General features: G+C 42.8%; 1 protein-coding gene across 3 annotated transcripts; it reads right to left on the bottom strand.

Moving 5' to 3' along the window:
- Positions 1 to 349: 349 nt before the first annotated feature.
- On the bottom strand, positions 350 to 19700 carry zc3hc1 (zinc finger, C3HC-type containing 1). Of its 3 annotated transcripts, none has more exons than XM_078235798.1 (10): positions 19220 to 19700; positions 18143 to 18257; positions 11760 to 11910; positions 10723 to 10806; positions 10106 to 10233; positions 7331 to 7488; positions 5023 to 5266; positions 3410 to 3616; positions 1678 to 1902; positions 350 to 771 (listed from the first exon to the last, which is right to left on the bottom strand). In XM_078235798.1, exons 1-10 carry the CDS (start codon positions 19324 to 19326, stop codon positions 703 to 705), a joined length of 1488 nt encoding a protein of 495 aa, XP_078091924.1. In that variant the 5' UTR covers positions 19327 to 19700; the 3' UTR covers positions 350 to 702. The 3 variants fall into 3 exon arrangements, with proteins under 3 accessions (XP_078091924.1, XP_078091926.1, XP_078091925.1); XM_078235800.1 differs by lacking the exon at positions 19220 to 19700 and adding an exon at positions 18365 to 18585; XM_078235799.1 differs by lacking the exon at positions 3410 to 3616 and having other exon boundaries at positions 19220 to 19690.
- Between the last annotated feature and the right edge of the window lie 738 nt (positions 19701 to 20438).

Below are 20438 nucleotides of genomic sequence, written 5' to 3'. Positions count from 1 at the left end.
GTCAGCCACCCGCTACCTTACACTGATCAGTTTTCAGCAGTCGGGGCCCTCCCTGGGAATCTCTCCATAAACCCCTCAGTCTCAATGCATTCAGTCATGAACTGACTGAACGACAGACAGGCTCACAGGGCTGAAGGTCCTCTTCTTGTTCCCATGTTCTCAAAACCTATTCCTTCATCCAGATCAAATCACCTGCCCCTAACCTCTCTCCCACAAGGGATCTATGTCCCTACCTCCACAAGACATCGTGTGGACACTTCACTACAATAGAGGCAGGATTTAAGGGGCAAGTATTAATTATAAGATTGAAAACTGCCAGGAGCTCAAGAACAAGAAAAAAGTCAAAAGCAACAGCATCTATCAAAACATTTTATTCACATTTGTCCAAACCTTTATGATGTTTTGATGCATGGTAAATGCACATCTGTGAGGCTGAGAGAAGATCAGTAATGGTCGTTCCTCCTCACGGCTTCCATCTCGTTACAGGGATGCTGTAAACAGACAAGCTCCTTTCCATCGTGTGGGCTGCTATTCATTGAAAAGACATTGGTAGGTTTTTGAAAAAATATAATCTGCCAGTTGCTCCAGACTGTCTGTAATTGTTATGAAGAGGTTCAAAATTTGTCTCAGCCATCACAACCACTGCCAATCGAATCCAACACCAGCCACATTGCCATCCCCCTTCAAAAGGAGCGACTCACACTATGAGGAACATGGGACTTGCCACTGTCGGAATATTCGGAACACCTTGCTGGACTTTTCTGAAAGAGACTGACGACAAAGAAAGAAGGACATGAACATGGTCTGTTTGACATTAGCACAGACAGGACTTTGCTGTTCCTCTCCACCTCCCCATTTTTTGATAATCATATGAAGGGACAGCACTGGGTTTCATTGCACCTCTCTCATTGCCCACAGTGTGGGGGAGCAGTTAGCCAGAGGAGGGAGAGCACCTTTCCATCCTCCAGGGCATTCAGCCCTTCACAGACATTTATCTGCTGGGTTAAAACATTTGGCTCGATGCAGAACCTTTTGAATAATAGCTGCCTAAGTGGTGAAAGGGGGCACCAAAAGCTGTCTGTCCGACCCCTCGCCAACATGACAATGGTGATAACCTCCGTAGTTTCACTGGGCTGCAAGAGCAAGCAAATCAAACAACAGGTTAGTATCCCCCCACCCCCACTCCCCCTTCCATTAAAACTGAGGAGGATGCAAACTCTGGCATCCAACCCAGCAGTTTTTCAAAAAACAGCGACTGGCAGAAGTCCAATGCACTGTGTGTTTGGGAATCTCATAAATGCTAACTGGACCTCAGGATAATATAAAAATGCTCCAATTGGACAGGCTGCCGATATAGACCTGAAGATTGGCATTGTTCTGATTTCCTGGCACAGGATGTTACTTCCACCAATACCGTGGATTTAAAACTGTTTCCTTGTCCTCTCCTGGCCTCCATAACCATGCAGGACACCTTCACAGCTAGCCAGCCAGTAGTCCCCCATCTAGAATTCCCACAGCAATTGAATACCCTCCCAGTATTCAGTCAGTAAACCGAGGTAAGAAAAGGACAACTGCAGCTCTCGAACTGTATTCTGCAAAGCATCCATCTCTTCAGGAAAGGAAGGATGTGAATTGATCATAATAGGGAAAAGTTGACCTCTTAAATTCACTACTTACAACACTGTCCGAGCCCTCGTTTGGGGTCTGGGAGCTGTTCAGTGACAAGAGAACCCCAAGAGCTTCCTTCCATCCTAGCTCGGTCATCTCAGGTGTAGCAGGTGCCGAGGTCTGCTCTCCTGACTCAGAGTTGAGTGGCTCATCTCCTCGTTGCAGTTTCCTCCTAATCCACGGACACCAATCCCTGTGCTGGGACACAGGGTTAAAGTATCCCCGAGTACTATCCTGTAAAAGAATAAAATAGACTGTCCAAAATCACCCTAAAAAGACTGCTCACAAAATACCACAATTAACTTATGCATCTCTCCGGCTTTTGAATCATCTTCATCTGTAGTGATCTTTTTCCCACAGCAGGTCTAAGGGTACCAACTGCTCTTGTACTTCTCAAGTGGTCATTCTCCTTGTGCGACTCTAGTCAGTGAGCAGAACGTGGGAACGGGAGATGGTAATCCAGCTCCTCAAGCTTGCTCCACCGTTCACTCAATCGGATTTTTAAAAAATCTCTCATGGAATGGGAGCATCACTGGCCAGGTCAGCATTTATTGCCCATTCCTAATTGCCCCCAAGAAGGTGATGGTGAGCCACCTGTACTGCAACTCCATTTTCCTGCTTTAATTTCATATCCCTTGATCCCCTTAATTAACAAAAATCAATTGATCTCAGGTCTGAAAGCTCCAATTATTGCCCAGCATCCATATATTTCTGAAGGAAGACACTTCCAAATTCCCACAAACTGTGTAAGACAAACGTGCTTTCTGAATTCACCCCTAATCAGATCTTAATTTAAGATCATGCCCTCTTGTTTTTGATCCCCTTACTGGAGGAAATTTTCTCTCTCTCTCTATCTACGCTATTGTGATGACCTTTTTATCATTTTAATGCCGAGTGTCAGACATTAGTGTTAACATCCACACGGGGGTGGCAGCTTGGCCATCAGGAACAGGGCCCCCTGACCAATCCCTTTCTCCCAGCCCTCGGTGAGATCAAGTCATTCAGTACAAGCCAGGAGCCAACTCCAAGCACCTTCCAGCAGCAACATTCAGCTGTTTACTGAGGAGCTTTCGGGGACAGCAGCTGAATTGTTCATGGTTAGGTTTAAATACATCTGTTTTGTCACTGCTGGATTTATATTTATCAGCCAGAATGAAACTATTTGTTCATGGTACAGCTTTAGGGAGGAATGAAATTAGTCATTAGCAACGAAAGGCTTTGGTATATCGCAAGAACACTACATAATTCCCAACTATTTTATTGAAGCAGGCAGAAGACATCTGGTTTACATCATCTGACAGGACAGTGTCAACCCAGATTGTGCATTTAAGTGGAGCCTGAAACCACCACAACAACTTGAATTTATATAGCACCTTTAATGTAGTAGAATGACCCAAGGTGCTTCACAGGAATATTAAGCAAAAAAATAAACACTGAGCCACATAAGGTGATACTAGGAGAGATGACCAAATGCTTCGGTCAAAGAGATAGGTCTTAAGGAGAGTCTTAAAAGAAGAGAGGGTGTCAGAATAAGAGGTTTAGTGAGGATGTTGCCGTTCTTAGGGCTTCGGGTAGTTGAAGACATGACTGCCAATAAAAGTCAGGGATACACAAGAGGCAAGAATTGGAGGAGCTTCTGACTCTAGAGGCATGAATGGTGCTTTTGAGTTAAGCTGACTCTGGTATAGTGTATGTGCTAACACTGCCTCATTAGCCTCCTCACTGCATACCCACTACTTACAGAGCTGGTAGATGAGGATAGACGCATTCGCTTGGACCTCCGCTGTGGGCTGGAAGGCATGTCCCCCTGACCCATGCTTCGGGTCACTGGTCGCTTGTTCCGCAAATGTAAACCGACAGAGTCTGACTCGCCTCGATCGACTAGAATGGGACTGTGGACATCTCGACTCCGCGTGCGAGACCCAATGGGCGAGGGGCTGGTTTCATGCTGATTAAAATAAAAACAGTTTTAGCAAGATCATCTCCCCTAACAGGGGGGATTGAAATTTAATGTGTGTGTGTGTGCTTTTGTGATGATGCTTGACTACCACAAGCAGACCTAGATGTGTGGATGGACTGGACTGACAAATGATATGCAGTGTTCACGAAGGCAGGGTGAATACTGAACATAAATATGCTCTTTAGGAAAATGTACTAAAAGTTGATGAAAAAGAGAGAAAGGATGTTCTAGTGAAAACTTCAAACATCCATAACCAACACTGTAAAGCAACAGCTGGAACAAGTAGGGTGCACTTATAGCAGAATAGATTACAAGACAAAAAAATACGTCTTTGCCCTTTCACAAAACTTTGATTAGGCCTCAGTTACAATCATGTAACCAGTCTTGGTCTCCTTACATTATGACTGATATTGAGACTTTGGACAGGATACAGCGGTGCGCTACAGATTAAAATCTGGTTTAAAACACCTTAGTGATCAAGATAGGCTCAAAGATCGGAATCTCTACATTTTAGAGAAATACAGATTTAGGGATGATTTGACCATGGGTTTGAAAGGTGATGAAGAAACAGATTATGTTTGTACGGATTGTTTATTTAAATTAAATAAGTTGGAGGACCAGGGTCACAATCTCAACTCATGCGCTAGACCAGAACCAGGTTTTGAAACTTGTCTATTCATCTCTCTCAGAGAATTACATGGGTGGAATGGGGAGTATATAAATGGTGATCCACAAGGTATTGTAGTTGAGTGACAGGTTGGATGGAGCAGTGATTTTTTTCAAGTCATGTGATTGTCCTATGTTTGCATGTTTATATTAGTGTTATGTTTGCAGATGTTTGTGTATTTGCCTCTGTTCACTCGCAGATGTACATGCATGTACAATTATATGTATGTGAATATGCACATGTCCTCCTTAAACACCACCCAAAGCCAGACTAACTGGTCATTCATCTCATTATTGTTTGTGTGACATAGTCACAGAATGGTTGCTGTATTTGCCTACATAGCAAATGCTTCATTTAACTAATTGGTTGGATGTGAAGCTTTGAGACACTTCAAAACAAAGTGCTACATAAATACAAGCAATTAAAGCACGTGAATTAGCGAAAGTCTGTGACTGGGAAACTCCACATTGTCCATAGAGAGAATGGAAATTGATTGAATACAAAAATACCAGATATCAAGTTTGATGTTTTTATAGCACTCTGACCACATCAAACTACCGAGGCACATCACAACGAATGATTTTCAGAGTGCAATGATCATTATGTAGGCAAACCTGGCATCCAATGTGTGCCAGCTTGTGGTGAATGATCAGTTAATACCTTCGAGAGAGTGAAGAGAGAAAAACATAACACAGAAGTGAAGTCTACAAGGCAGAGATTACTGCACCTGCTCAGTGCTCTGTGACTGGGCAGCATCCTGGCTTCGAGTGATCATCCTGTGAGGAGACGTTGCGGGGGGAGTCGGCGTCGACCTTTCTGGCTTGTTTTCTTGTGGGGAGATACTGCGGACGGGAATGTCGGATTCGCTGGCCGGACAAACACCATCAATCTGCTGAAAGCTCCACAGACCCACCTTCCGCATGCAATAGGAGCAGGTGATAACGGGCAGGTGGAGAAATTCCAAGGGAGATCTAGTCATATTGGGAAAGAAAAGTAGGCAGAGTTAGACAAGTGTGGTGGAGGGAAGCCAATTTAGAAATAGATGGCAGCCTTCATTCCACAACCTCCCCTCCCCAGTGGTTTAGTTTGGATTGTGCATCACCTAATGGGGCGCAGAGCCACACAAACCAACAAGGCTCAGTGTCATCCATCTCACCTTCATCAACTTAGCTTTGACATCAACAGATCAGTCTTTTGTCATCCACAACCACACCGTGTATGCTTGTGAGCTCAATGAAACCTATCAATTTGTCATTATCACCATGCTGTTTGTGAAAGCTTGCTGTGTGCAAATGGGCTGCCACATTTCCTACATTACAATGGTAACTGCACTCCTAAAACACTTGATGGTCTGCTTTAATCATAGAAATCATAGAAACCCTACAGTGCAGAAAGAGGCCATTTGGCCCATCGAGTCTGCACCGACCACAATCCCACCCTACCCCCATATCCCTACATATTTTACCCACTAATCCCTCTAACCTACGCATCTCAGGACACTAAGGGGCAATTTTAGCATGGCCAATCAACCTAACCTGCACATCTTTGGACTGTGGGAGGAAACCGGAGCACCCGGAGAAAACCCACGCAGACACGAGGAGAATGTGCAAACTCCACACAGACAGTGACCCAAGCCGGGAATCGAACCCAGGTCCCTGGAGCTATGAAGCAGCAGTGCTAACCACTGTGCTACCGTGCCGCCCTTTAGGTCATTCTGAGCTTGTGAAATGTGTTATATAAATTAAAGCCGTTTCTTACTTCAATGAAATTTGTTTGCAAATAAATTCAGTTGGGCTCTTTGCAAATTGAACATTAAGTTGAACTCCCAGTGGTGACGCACCTGACATTTTACTCCCGGCTTTAATGTCACCTTCAATGTCGCCAATGCAGGGGACAAGTTGGGATTTGGGATTCTCCAGGGTGAACAAGCTGCTCACCCTCTGTTTGAGCTCAGTCATGAAGAATAGCCATTAAGGCGAGAGATGGAATGCCTGTGAAACTGCACCCTAGCATGAGTCCATTGTCTTGAGGGATCAGTGGGTGGGAGGCAGAGTTTGAAAGACAAGGGGAGTAAAGAAGAAAGTGATCCAATTCTTTGATTGTTATTCAGCAAATGTGCATGTTAGGTGAGAGAAGCATCAAATTTGGTTTTCATCGGCTTGTTATGGCCAACAGTTTGCGATGTCTCCTTACAGAATCATCACTTAAAGCCAGGGTACTGCCCAGTCCCCAACACAGAGCAGCAAGTAGGTGCAATAATCTTCTCTTATGTTTTTCTCGACTCACTCCCTCTTAAGGTAATTTACCACATTGCTGGCACAGATTGGATGCCAGGTTTGCCTGCTTTACACATTCACACTCTGAAAATCATTCATTGCAATGTCCCTTGAAATGGATGGATTTTAACCAATTCACCTATTTTAATTGCTTGTATTTATTTACCACTTTGTTTTGAAGTTTCCCAGAGCTTCACATACAACCAATTAGTTAAATAAATCAATTACTATGGAGACAAACATAGCAGCCGTTCTGCGACTATGCCTCACAAACAATAGTGAGATGAATGACCAGTTCCTCTGCTTTTGGGTGGTGGTTAAGGAGGACAGACGCACATGTGCACACAAGCATAATTACACATGCTACACAGGCACCTATATACGTATACATAAATTGTAGATGCAAATACATACATTTGTGCAAACATGACACTAATATAAACATATAGACATATGAAAATAGGACAATTACATTACTTGATCCACTGGTCCATCCAACCTGTCTCACAACTTCAATGCCTTGTGCATTCCCATCTATATTCTCCTGACCCCACCCATGTAATCCCCGAGAGTGAATGACTACTGAGAGCAGGGGGAAAATACCCATAGAACTGTGCCCTAATGTGAATCAATACTTTCAAAAGAGCAGCAGGGTGGAGAGAGCAGGGGAGACATAGGGGATGGTTGTTCTAAGATTTAGCCAACAGGCCTATCAGAATGGGCTACGTGGCAAATTGCTAATTCACTTTACATCCTCACCCAGCAGCCCAGCCACACAGAGCGAGGATACAGGCAGAAAGATGGACAGAGAGGACATCTGCATTGCTTTTTATCTCAAGACTGTCAGACACAGTGCCACACTTCAATTCATCTTCGACCAACTGCAACAGTGAGCTGATGGCTTCCTCTGTGATAATCTGTTCAAAAGAAAAAAATGGTCAGAGTTGCACTTATTGAAAAATCATCATTGATTTAAAATCAGTAACCAGGCGCTGACCACATTATCAACAGACTTGCAACTCCCTTGGTCTAATCCAGGGTCAGCAAACTCTTAATGCATCGACAGGTGAGGTGTATTTCAAGTGACTAGCTTAATAACACAGGAAAATGCCAGAAGACTAGTAAACTGTGATCGGAATACAGGAATTTCATCGAATAGGAGGAAGCTAAGGAGACCTCATGGCAACAGTTACAGCAAGAACTTCCTTCATTATCTGCTTGTCCATCCCTCCTCAAGGTGCTGACGCAAAGCGGAATTCCACAACCATCAAAAGAGAGAAGGATGAGAAGCTTTTCTTTACACAGTGTAAAAGGGACTATTTATTTGTACTCGCTGCATTGAAATGAAGGCTCATCACAGTTTCTCATGCTCTAACCACTTCTTTCCCTAGGACTTCAGTACTGTGAGACATAAGAACTAGGAGTAGGCAATTCAATCCCTTGAGCCTGCTCCGTCATTCAATATGATCATGGCTGATCTCACCTCAGCCTCATCTCCACCTTCCTGCCTGCTCCCCATAACTCTTCACCCTGCTACTAATTAAAAACCCAACTATCTCCTCCTCAAGTTTGTTTGGTGTTCTGGCATTCACTGCATTCTGGGGTAGAGAATTACACAGATTCATGACTCTTTAAGTGAAGTAATGCTTCCTCATTTCTGTTTTAAACCTGCCACCCTTTAGCCTAAAACTATGGCCTCTCATTCTAGAATGTCCAACAAGGGAAACGTCTGCTCTACGTCTACCCTGTCAATCACCTTTACCATCTTACATACCTTAGATAGAATCATAGAATCATCGAGGTTCACAGCATGGAAACAGGCCCTTCGGCCCAACTTGTCCATGCCACCCTTTTTTTTAAAACCCCCAAGCTAATCCCAATTGCCCGCATTTGGCCCATATCCCTCCATACCCATCGTACCCATGTAACTATCTAAATGCTTTCTAAAATACAACATTATACCCGCTTCTAATACTACCTCTGGCAGCTTGTTCCAGACACTCACCACCCTCTATGTGAAACAATTGCCCCTCTGGACACTTTTGTATCTCTCCCCTTAATCCCATGCCCTCTAGTTTTAGACTCCCCTACCTTTGGGAAAAGATATTGACTATCTAGCTGATCTGTGCCCCTCATTATTTTATAGACCTCTATAAGATCACCCCTCAGCCTCCTACGCTCCAGAGAAAAAAGTCCCAGTCTATCCAGCCTCTCCTTATAACTCAATCCATCAAGCCCCGGTAGCATCCTAGTAAATCTTTTCTGCACTCTTTCTAGTTTAATAATATCCTTTCTATAATAGGGTGACCAGAATTGCACACAGTATTCCAAGTGCGGCCTTACCAATGTCTTGTACAACTTCAACAAGACATTCCAACTCTTGTATTCAATGTTCTGACCGATGAAACCAAGCATGCCGAATGCCTTCTTCACCACTCTGTCCACCTGTGCCTCCACTTTCAAGGAGCTATGAACATGTACCCCTAGATCTCTTTGTTCTGTAACTCTCCCCAACGCTCTACCATTAACTGAGTAAGTCCTGCCCTGGTTCAATCTACCAAAATGCATCACCTCGCAGTTGTCTCAATTAAACTCCATCTGCCATTCGTCAGCCCACTGGCCCAATTGATCAAGATCCCGTTGCAATTGGAGATAACTTTCTTCACTGTCCACTATGCCACCAATCTTAGTGTCATCTGCAAATTTACTAACCATGCCTCCGATATTCTCATCCAAATCATTAATATAAATGACAAATAACAGTGGACCCAGCACTGATCCCTGAGGCACACCGCTGGTCACAGGCCTCCAGTTTGAAAAACAACTCTCTACAACCAGATCTCCTCTCGTTCTTCTAAACTCCAGTAAGTATAGTCCGAAACTGCTCAATCATAAGACAAGCCCTTCATCCCAAGAATCAATCCAGTGAACCTTCTCTGAACTGCCTCATTTATGTCCTTCCTTAAGTAAATGAACCAAAATTGTGTGCAGTACTCCAGATGTAGTCTCACCAACACCCTATACAGTACTTCCCGACTTTTATACTCTATTCCATTAGCAAAAATTGCCAAATTTCCATTTGCCCATTTACCAACACCATTCTAGCCCTTTCACAACACTTAGGAACTTGGAGCTTAGCAGCCCCAAGCCACTCCATCTCACAGCAACCATGCATTATTTGTCTTTTGCCTTAATCACTCAATGAAAAAAAACTCAATCATTGTATAAAATCCTTAAAGTGGGTTTTTGTTTTGGTCGGAATGTTTATGCCTTTGATTCTGCATGAGAATTCTTCCAAATAGTTTAGATTAATTGTGTTCAATCACCGTCAGCTTCCTGTGACAGGCACACACCCCTATTTTAATAATTACAGCTGGGACAGGTTGAAAACAATACAAGGTGCAGATTCAAACCTTCACCTGGGAATAAGAGGTGAAGACAACCCTGTGAAGGAGAGCCCGATGCCTGTTGAACTGTATCCTGGCAAGGAGTCAGAAGACGGGCATGAAGGTAGAGCTGATTGAAAGGACTCACCATGTCTTTGAGGTCTTCATGTTTGATGGCCGGTAACTGGAACTCCAGCAAGCATAGACTCCTGAACCGCTCTGTCAGCCCATGCAGGAGTGCTGCCGGTTCATTCAGAGGTAAATCCCAGAATCGATCTGCCAGGTATAAATGAAAGAACAAATGAGTCACCTGAAGGGGGCAACCCCTGACCTGCTCTAGTTTAGCATTACTGCAGAGGGACCTGACTCCAGTCCCAACACTGTTACTTATTGTTCATGCGTGCACACATAGAGGCTGGCAGAACAAGGTGAGAGGGCGCAAAGCGAAACAGAGAAGAGCCTGATTGCAAAAAAAATCCGGATGAAAAGTGAGGAATTGCTAAAAAATAACTCCACCCCCACCTCTCCCAAGTAATTTCTTTGTGATTATTAAGGTGATTGATCTTCCATCACTTAGAGTTCAAGAACATGATGACCACCCCCTCACACTCCCAACCCCTTCCAGCCCCAATTGCCCATGGAACTGTCATCTACATTTCAACACAGGAGAGAAAATGAAGGATAGGGAATAAAAAGAGAACAATGAGCTTCACGTATAAAGCCTCAATCTCCAAAATAGGTCGTACGCATTTACTCCCACCTCACCTGGACAGGGACTGTCGGGCCAAAAGCAGAACTTCTCGTGCGCTGTTTTCAATCCTTCCTGCAGTCCAGCAACCCTCTCTTTATCTTAAAAGGCAAAATTTCAAACACATACATTTTACCGGAAACAAAGTAAATCCCCTCACCAGCATCAACCCAATCAAAGAGAACCAGTCACTTGAGGAGTAGGAAATGTCAAGTACCAGACACTCGCTCTAAATTCAGAATAGCAAGGGTAAATACAGGTAGGATCCAACTATTCAAAGGATATTAGGATGATAGTGTAAGTGACCAGAGTAGGACGCGGAAACAAGACAGTGTGAACTAACTCAAGAGATAAGCACATGTATTCTTGGAGACAGAAGGGAATGAGAAATATCAGGAGAAAGCTACAAAAGATGTACTGTGCTCAGTTCTTGGATATAAAGATGGAAAAATACTTAGAAGGATGACAACACAACTGAGAGATTATACTTGCCAGGAAGCATTGAATGGGTGTTGCTCTTTTCTCTGGATAGGTGAGCTGATAGAGGTCTTTAACATTAAGTGGTATAATGGGGTAGACATAGAAATTCCTGTAATTATGGAGGATTCTAAAACTAGAAGGCATAAAAATAAAGTAGACACTATTAAATTCAACAAGGAATTCAGGCGTAATTTACACAGAGGGAGGTTGGAAATTAGGACATTCTATCTCAAGGAACAGCTGAGGTATAATAGAGATGCATTTAAGGGGCAGATAAAAACATGAGGGAGAATGGAATAGAAGATTATGCTGATAGGATGCGAGAAGGCTGATGTAGAGCATAAATATTGGCATGAAACGGTTGGTCTGAATGGCCTATTGTGAATTCCAAGTAATTATAGGAAAGAAATAGGCCTGTACGAGATCAGTTCACAGTGCGTCAACTGGGGGATCAGACTGGGCTTTTATCAACAGAGCTGTGATAGAGAGGATAGACCAGGAGCAGGTGAGAAAGCGGTGATGACAATCAAGAAGGGACAAGTTGTTGAGTGGAAAATAAAACACACAAACTTACATTTATTGGCATCAAGGCTTGGATGCAGAGTGGTGCACAGGAATGCCTGACAGCTGCAACACTTCAACATGTCACACTCTATGTTGGTCCAGCCATATTTGGCGCACTGCAAAGGGGAGAGTTCAAAGGACATCCCAGCCCATTTAAATGAGTATCTTTGTCAAGGAAAACGCTCACAATCTACTTGTTCAACTGTTCATCATTTGCATGACATTCCCTTTGCAAGGCATCTTTTCCCACAGTCCATCTGAGAATAAATTGCCTCCAAATATATGCAGAACAGGAGGTACACACTGCGACCCTGTCCCCATAACTTGTGGAGCGCAGAGGAGGAAGGGGTAGGATGCATATCACCAGTCACCCCAAATGGCAGCCATTCCCACAACAGCTTAGCTGGGTTTGGAAACTTCACATTTTGGTCATCGCAGGCTCCCGTTCATCCTCTGGCTTCTTCCAGGGCAGTGCATGGAGGGCAGAATGAGAGGGAGCACCAAAATAAGGGGGAGGGGGGTGCAACTTGCCTCATATCTCTCAAATTCCCTCCTAGATTCTTTTTCCATCCCCACTCCATATTGGTAGGATTCCCTCGGTAACACACCCTCCGTCCTGCACAGATGCCAACATTCATTCCTGGACAATGAGCATGAGCAGGCTATCTCAATTCAATCAGATCGCAGTCCCCTCCCACCCCCTCGCTTTTCAGCAAGTTGCTGGATAACCATTAGATAGATACAGGAACCCTTGCTGCTTTATCACCCTCTGCACCTGCATCCACCCCCCCCCCCCCCGCCCCCCCGCCCCCGCCCCCCAAACACTGACTCACAAACACTATTCGTGATTAATTAATTAAATCAGCACGGATCACATGGCGAACCTGGGGCCTTCCTGGTTAATGACTCAGCACCACACTCAGAAGCCCATTTTCCACTGGCACTTAACATTACAATCACAGTTAGATTTTGCTCAATAAATTTTTATAAATAATTTTTGTCTCTTTTCACTCATTATGATAGATTTTACAGTACAGGTGGGTGCCGTTTAACTCTTAAACTGGAGCTATCCCATTTCTTCATTTATTCAATTCTCTTCTACATGATGTTAATTTCATTGCCACGATGGCTTCTTGTGGTGAAGCACTTCACATTTCAATTACCCACTCCTGTGAAAAGATGTTGTTTATCTCCAGCTTTAATTCTTCCAATCAATTCACCTCAGTCTCCAAAGTTTTTTTTAATTTGCCCTCTTAAAATATTGCACAGTTTTGAAAATTGTTATCAGATAGCCCTTAACCTTGCTTGTTCCAATGAAACATATGAACAGGGATAGGGCATTTAGCTCTTCAAACATGTTCTGCTATTCAATAACATCAAGGCTATCTGTGTCTAACACCTTAGATGCCTTTGCCCTATGATCCTTAAATATTTTGGTTAACAAAATCTATCAATCTCATACTTAAACTTATCAGTATCACCTACAACTGCTGAAGGGGTATTTCAAACTTCTTTCACCTTTTGCTTGCAGAAGTGTTTTCCAACGTCATACCCGAAAGGCTGGCTATAATCTTTAGACTACATCCCCTCATCCTAGCAGAATCTTCCTCATCAGCTCCCCTTAATATCTTGAAACATTTGACCAAATCATCTCCTCACTGCCTAAATTCCAGGGAATTTAACCTTAGTTTCTGTAATCGCGCTTCTTATTTAACCTTTGGAGTCCAGATATCATTCTTGTAAATCTATGCTGCATTCTTTCCAAGGCCAACATACCCTTCCAAAGGTGTGGTGCCCAGAGCTGGACACAGCACTCTGGATGTGGTCTAACAAGGACTTTGCATAATTGCAGCACAACTTCTACCCCTTGTATTCGAGACCTTCAATTAAAAAGGCCAGCATTCTGTTGGCATTTTTGATTTTCTTTTGTATATACCTGTCCCCAACATCTTATTGATTTATGCACATGGAACCCCTCCCTCCCCAGACTCTTTGGGCCACTTCAAGATTTTCACTATTTGCAAAATACTCTGATCTGTCCTTTATGGCCAAAGTGAATGACCTCATAATTGTCTATGAGAAATCCATTTGCAACAATTTTGCCTATTCACTTAATCTATTAATAACTCGTGATAATTTAATCCTTCCATCTACATTGACAATGCCACCACCTTTTCAGTGCCCAGAAACGTGGATGACTAGGTAGAGAACCACATATCCATTAATTGATAAAATACAGGTGGCTGTTAGCATCCAGTTAGGATCCAGTGGTTAGCACTGCTGCCTCACAATGCCAGGCATCCGGGTTCAATTCTGGCCTCAGGTGACTGTGTGGGGTTTGCATGTTCTCTCCATATCTGCATGGGTTTCTCCTGGTGTTCTGGTTTTCTCCCACACTCCAAAGATATGCAGATTAGGTGGATTGGCCATACTGAATTGTCCTTAGTATCAGGGGGATTGGCAGGGTAGGTATATGGGATTACAGGGATAGGGCCTGGGTGGGATTTTTGTTGATGATTCAATGAGCAGAATGGTCTCCTTCTGCACTTGTCGGATTCTATGAATGGTTGAGGCCCCAAGACAGATCCCAGTGGAATGTCATGAGTCACATCCTGTCAACTAAAATGCCTGTCCATTATCTGTTCTCTCTGTCTCCTGCTGCTCAGCCAGTTTCCGAACCAATAATTTGCCTCAATTACACACGGTTCAACATTATTGTTGGTGAGTCCTGGTCCCCAATTCAGTCTTAGCTTTCTTGTGATGTTCAGCATGCCTTTTCTGTAGATATTGACACAAAGTAATTATTTAACATGTCTTCCATATTTTTATTGAAATAGCACAATTATCAGTTTTTAAGGGACCTACATTGGGTCCTGACTACTCTGTTTTTTCCCCCGAATAGATTTTTTAAAGTTTGTGTTGATTTTTATGTGCTTTGCGGATTTCTTTTCCAATTCCTTTTTTATTCACCTTATGCTGCTTTTTGCATGTCTCGTGCTATTTATTTGCATTATTTTATGTTTTATCTTTTTAGTTTTATGTTGTCTCTTATCTCTTTAGTCACATCGCTATTTTTTACAGGCAAATAGAGTTCTTGTCCCCTAAGGGGTATAAACTGGTTGTGTCACATTAAATTTTCTTTTGACAACCTGTCACATTACCCATTACCAGATTTGTCCAGTTTACTGTTGACAGTCTCTGTCTCATTAAACTAAGTGAGCCTAGAATTTTAGTAACTACTTAGCAGTTCTCTCTTTTGAACAAAATTGAACTCAATCATGGTACTATCGCTATAAATGTTCAGCTACTTTTAAACTTGTCACCTTGTTTCTTCCAAATACATTGTTGCAGGAAGCTAATCAGAACAAACTCAAAAAATTGCTACTTTTCTGAGATGAACTCAACTTACCATAACATGCAAGTTAAAATCACCCATTAAAACCAGTGCCTTTTCTACACGCATGTCTAATCTCTACATTTATACAAACTACCATTTAACAGCTGCCACTAGGGGGCCTATGCACAGCTCACACTAGAGTCTTAAATCAATTGGTATCTTTTAATTCTATCCATAAAGCCTTCAGTTCTACTGCTCTCTTATCATAGATGTCATTTCACCCTCAAATCAGAAATTCTACTTCTCTCCCTCTACCAGATTCCCCATCCTTTCTGTAGATTTTACAACCTGCTACGTTCAGTTCCCAGTCATGACCGTCTTGCAGCTATGTTTCAGTAATGGTTACAATGTTATATCCTCCAAGTTCAATTTGCATCTTCAATTCATTCAGTTCCTCATTACTCGTTAGCTTGTATAAAGCATGCTGAACTGGGCCACACAGCTTAACCTGTCCTCCTGGTCGAATGTTTTTCCTCTCATTCTTCTTTCTCTCTCCCGATTTAATTTCTTCAACTATCTTTTTTTGAAGTTTTTCCTCTATCCGCCTTGCCTAAATCTCAATTTTATCTAATCCTCTTCCTTTTCATTGGATTTAGAACTATTTATACTCCCTACGAAGCCCCCCCCCCAACATTTATTTCTTTAAATTTCTGTGACATATCTATGTACCCCTTGCATTAGGACCCTAATTCCAGCCTAATTCAGTTGCAGCCACTCAAATGGTACTGTTCCTTGCTGTCCCAAAACTGATGCCAGTGTCCCATGAAATGAAACCCCTATTTCTCATATCACTCCTTCAGTTTGTTCAACTCCCCAATGAGGATAGAGAGATCGCCATAACACGTTGCCTAACTGGGAACAGAGAGAGGGAATTCTGGAACCAGCTTGAAAAGATGCTGGAAAAGGAGGGGAAGGATCCAGTCATTCTGGTCTATGTTGGGACCAACAATACAGGGCTGTAGACAAGTATTGCTGTTCAGAGTGCACTAATAATTTGAGTCCTATGGTCAGCATTCTGGCTGTCTTTCTGACAATTTAGATCCTTATCCCCACAGACAGTAAATACACCATACCTATGAGATATGATCCATTTTTGTGAATCCTCATTCTCTATCTGACCCGGTTCCCCTGACTCAGGATGTTACTGGACACACGAGCCTCATTCTAAACTACACCTCTCTGCAAGATATGGCAGAGACCTGGACCCCCTCTCCTCTCTTATATGTCAGAATGTCTTCAAGTTGTTCAATGATTCTGAGACTGAGATTTAAGGTGGAGAAATGGAACAATCTTGCCAGTGCAGCACGGTGGCACAGTGGCGAGCACTGCTGCCTCACAGCGCTAGGGACCCAGGTTCAATTCCGGCCTTAGGTAGTGGAGTTTGCACTTTCTCCCCGTGTTTGCATGGGTTTCCTCTGGGTGCTCTGGTTTCCTCCCACAGTCCAAAGATGTGCGGGTTAGGTTGATTGGCCATGTTAAATGGACCCTAGTGTCAGGGTGATTAGCAGGGTAAATATGTGGGATTGTGGTCAGTACAGACTCAATGGGCTGAACGGCCTCTTTCTGTACTGTAGGAATTCTATGATCTGTAATCTTTTGCATACTGTAATCTAGACAACTTGCTCTAATATATCCGAGTCTATATTTATTTATAGATTTTAACTTTAGGAATATTTAATTAAATCCCTACAGTGCAGAAGGAGGCCACTGGGCCGACTCTCTCCGATACAGCATCTTACCCAGACAATATCCCCATAACCCCCCCACCCCTCAATCCTTCTAACCTACACATCTAGGGACACTAAGGATCAATTTAGCATGGCCAACCAACCTATCCTGCACATCTTTAGAATGTGGGATGAAACCTGAGCACCTAGAGGAAACCCACGGAGACAAGGGGAGAACATGTAAACTCCACACAGACAGACACCCAAGGCCGGAATTGAACCCAGGTCCCTGGCACTGGGAGGCAGCAGTGCTAACCATTGCCATTGTGCACTAACACCACCAAAACACAAGCATGAACTGCAAAATAATCCACTAAAAACACTAACCAAAAAATTAAGTAGTTATCTGGAACTTATCTGCACAACTTCACACACTTGTGCTGACTATATTTTCTGAATCTTTATGTTTGTATGCTGCTCCCAGCTCTGAAATCCTGTTTATAAATACTATATTTTTGCATAGGTTTTTAGTTTTTTAGTCTGTTTTAAGTTTAAGGCCTAACTTGCACTTGGCAGTAAAACACAAACATTTTTAAAATACTTACTGTCTTAATCTTGCATAAACTACGAGTGTTAAAGGCAAAAAGATATACCCTCTTCTCCCTCTGCACCAAATTTCTGCTCTTACCAAGTTCTTAACTTCCCACTCTGTTAAAGATGCACTAAGTTAATATTGCATTCAGTGGTTATGCTCTGTGCTTTGCTGGCAAAAAAAGAACAAATTTTCTTGGCTTTCTTTACAGTATGCCTCTCACTCCAACAGCTGTAAAGTTCTAGGGCCCCCAAGCCATACAGAGAAGTAAGATTTGTTTGCTGATATCCACACAGACAGTAACAGAGTGGGGAAGGGGGAAATGCAAGATCGACTAACATTCCCAGGTTTTCTGCTCCTAAACACTATCCAATGGCGAGAATTTGCTGTGCAGAAACATGCTATTTATTTCAATTGGTGTACAACATGTTTAGGCTTCTGTCAAGCCCCCTCCAGCCCACTGAATCAAAACCTCAGACACAGATATCACATTTATGCCAAAGTACTAACATTGTGTGAATACAATTCTCATCCAATACTCTTAATCCAACAACTCAAAGAATTCCCATAAGGGACTGCACTTCACCCAGGTATTGTGTGGCTCAGAATATTCCCTCCACCCAAGCGTAAAAGTATGGAATCCATAATTGTACCATTGGATGTTCACACCCCATAACATTTAGCAGCAAGATTTAGCATTCCCACCACTACAATTTAGTGTTGACATTGAAGGATATTGTGAACGTTTCAACCCGTGAGAAGAAAGCTTCTTTATTAGCAGAATCACAAGGAACTGGCGATCTGGGTAAATCACTGCCATCAGGTGATTCGGAGATAGAACTTGTCTGATCACTATAGAACAAAGGATAACAAATCAAATATCAATACATTGCTGGTCAACTTACAGTGAATTGCCCCAACGCTGGTCATTTTACTAGCTCAGAATAGCTTTAGTTTACTTTTTGTGATCAAGGTGAGGGAAGAGTGTCTTGCCAGAAGATTATGGATTAATGTCCCACTCCAGACTTCAGCATATAAACCAAGCTGACACTCCAATAGAGCACCAAGAGTGCTGTACTGTCAGAGATGCTGTCTTCCAGAAAAACCCTTAAACCAAAGCGTCTCAGGTGGGTGTTAAAAAAAATCTCAAGGCACTTAAAAAAACCCAGTGGTGGTCTCCCTGAAGAAGGGAACAAAGCAGAAAAATACATGTTATCACCACTCTCCAATGTTAAACGAACACTGAATGACTCGAATGCTGAACAATGTCTAAGTGTATGTGCTCAAAACTCTATAATGGCACAACCTCAGACTAAAGGGACGATCCTTTAAAACAGAGGTGAGGAGAAATATCTTCAGCCAGAGAGTGGTGAATCTGTGGAACTCTTTGCTGCAGAAGGCTGTGGAGACCATATCATTGAATGTCTTTACGACAGAGATAGGTAGGTTCTTGATTAATAAGGGGATCAGCCATGATTGAATGGCGGAGTAGACTCGATGGGTCGAGTGGCCTAATTCTGCTCCGATGGCTTATGGGGCTTGAACCCACAAACGTTTCAATCAGAGACGGAATTGTTACAATTGGGGTCGGCAATGGGATTGCAAATCTGGCTTCTCCGCTCTCGAAGGTATTTCGCTTTAGTAACAATGAGAAAGATTATCCGGAACAGTTTTAGAGAATCCCGATCCCTGGAAATAGATTCAGCGGGAAGGGTCCGTAAGGGGAAGACCCCCCCCCCCCCCCCCCCCCGGACCGATAGAAAGCGGTTTCCGCTCAGTAATTTTAGTCAATAACTCCGAGCCGCTGGACTTACGTCTCCGCGATGCTGTCGGACAGCAGCTGCCGCACTTTCTGCGGAGTCTCGGCCACACTTTTGCTGTTGGGCGATGGAAAATCACCATCGCTACCGGCCGCTGCCATCTTCGACCCGGCAATGATCAGTGTCCCTCCGGCTACATTGCACGGCACAAATGTTCCGGAGTACTAACCTTAACCACAATCAGCCAACACAAGGAAATCTTCAATAGCAGAATTAAATAGCGAGACAAATTATAAATTTATTTTCACACTTTCTAAAACAATGAGAGATATCAAATCACTTTGTTTGATCAAAATAATTGCTTCACTTCAAATTAGTGGGTCGACTCAACAGAAGAACACATTATCAGACATGGATTTATTTTCATAAGCCAAGGTAGAATTGGTGCAGAATTCTTAATTTCAGTTATTTTTTTCCCTCTTGTACTTAAGTTGTCTGCTGAGGTGAGGCGAATCCCATGGGACCACCCTATTCTAGAACCAACCATCCAGGATTGCCTGGAGTCTAGGAATTGAGATAAGAACTTACATTTATATAGCACCGTTCACAAACACTGGCTATTCTAACGTGCTTCACAACCAATTAATATCATTGGTGTAGTCACCGTTGTAAAGTAGAAAAAAATACACCGACCAGTTTTTACAGAACAAACTCCCACCAAAGCAAGGTGATAATGGCCAGATAATCTATTTCTGTAATGTGGATTGTGGGATGAATATTGCCCAGCACAGCAGGGTCTTCTTCAAAAATGCACAAGATGGAAGATGGGCCTCTCTGAGCACCTCTGACAATTCAGTACTTCTTAAGTATTATGATAAGAATATAAGCTTTTATGTTTGTTTTGTTCAGATTGGGACTTGAACCAATACATTTCTGACTCAGACAAAATTTATTACCCACTGGGCCACAACTGATATCCGTCTTAGTTCAAAGGCATTGCTGTGAGCAATCCAGGAAAAAAAATCACAGGAGCTATAAAAACATGCTTTTGTTCATTTTCTTTGAACATTTTGATTTATTGTTTGTAAAAATAGGAATGGGGGGGGTGGTGATTTTGCAATCAGGAACCATGATATTGCGTCATGAAGAATGTGTTCACTTTTCAATTGAGGTGGTTATAAAAAATAGATTTATTGGATGGCCAGTGATGAGGATGGATCAGTGGGAGGCAGTACATCAAGTAATGAAATCTCCAGAAATACATCTATTTGAG

The sequence above is a fragment of the Mustelus asterias genome, chromosome 19 (assembly GCF_964213995.1).
Source record: "Mustelus asterias chromosome 19, sMusAst1.hap1.1, whole genome shotgun sequence".
Taxonomy (NCBI): Eukaryota; Metazoa; Chordata; class Chondrichthyes; order Carcharhiniformes; family Triakidae; genus Mustelus; species Mustelus asterias.
Note: the sequence above shows the minus strand (reverse complement) of the source record. Positions and strands in the feature narration are given on the sequence as shown.

Bases quoted from the DNA above. Each gene is read 5' to 3' on its own strand.
- zc3hc1 (XM_078235798.1), bottom strand. From the start codon at position 19,326: ATGGCAGCGGCCGGTAGCGATGGTGATTTTCCATCGCCCAACAGCAAA. The intron at 10,234-10,722 runs GTGAGGTGGGAG...TATACCTGGCAG, and splicing joins GCCCGACAGTCCCTGTCCAG to ATCGATTCTGGGATTTACCT. The intron at 1,903-3,409 runs GTAAGTAGTGGG...ATTCTTTTACAG, and splicing joins TATCCTCATCTACCAGCTCT to GATAGTACTCGGGGATACTT.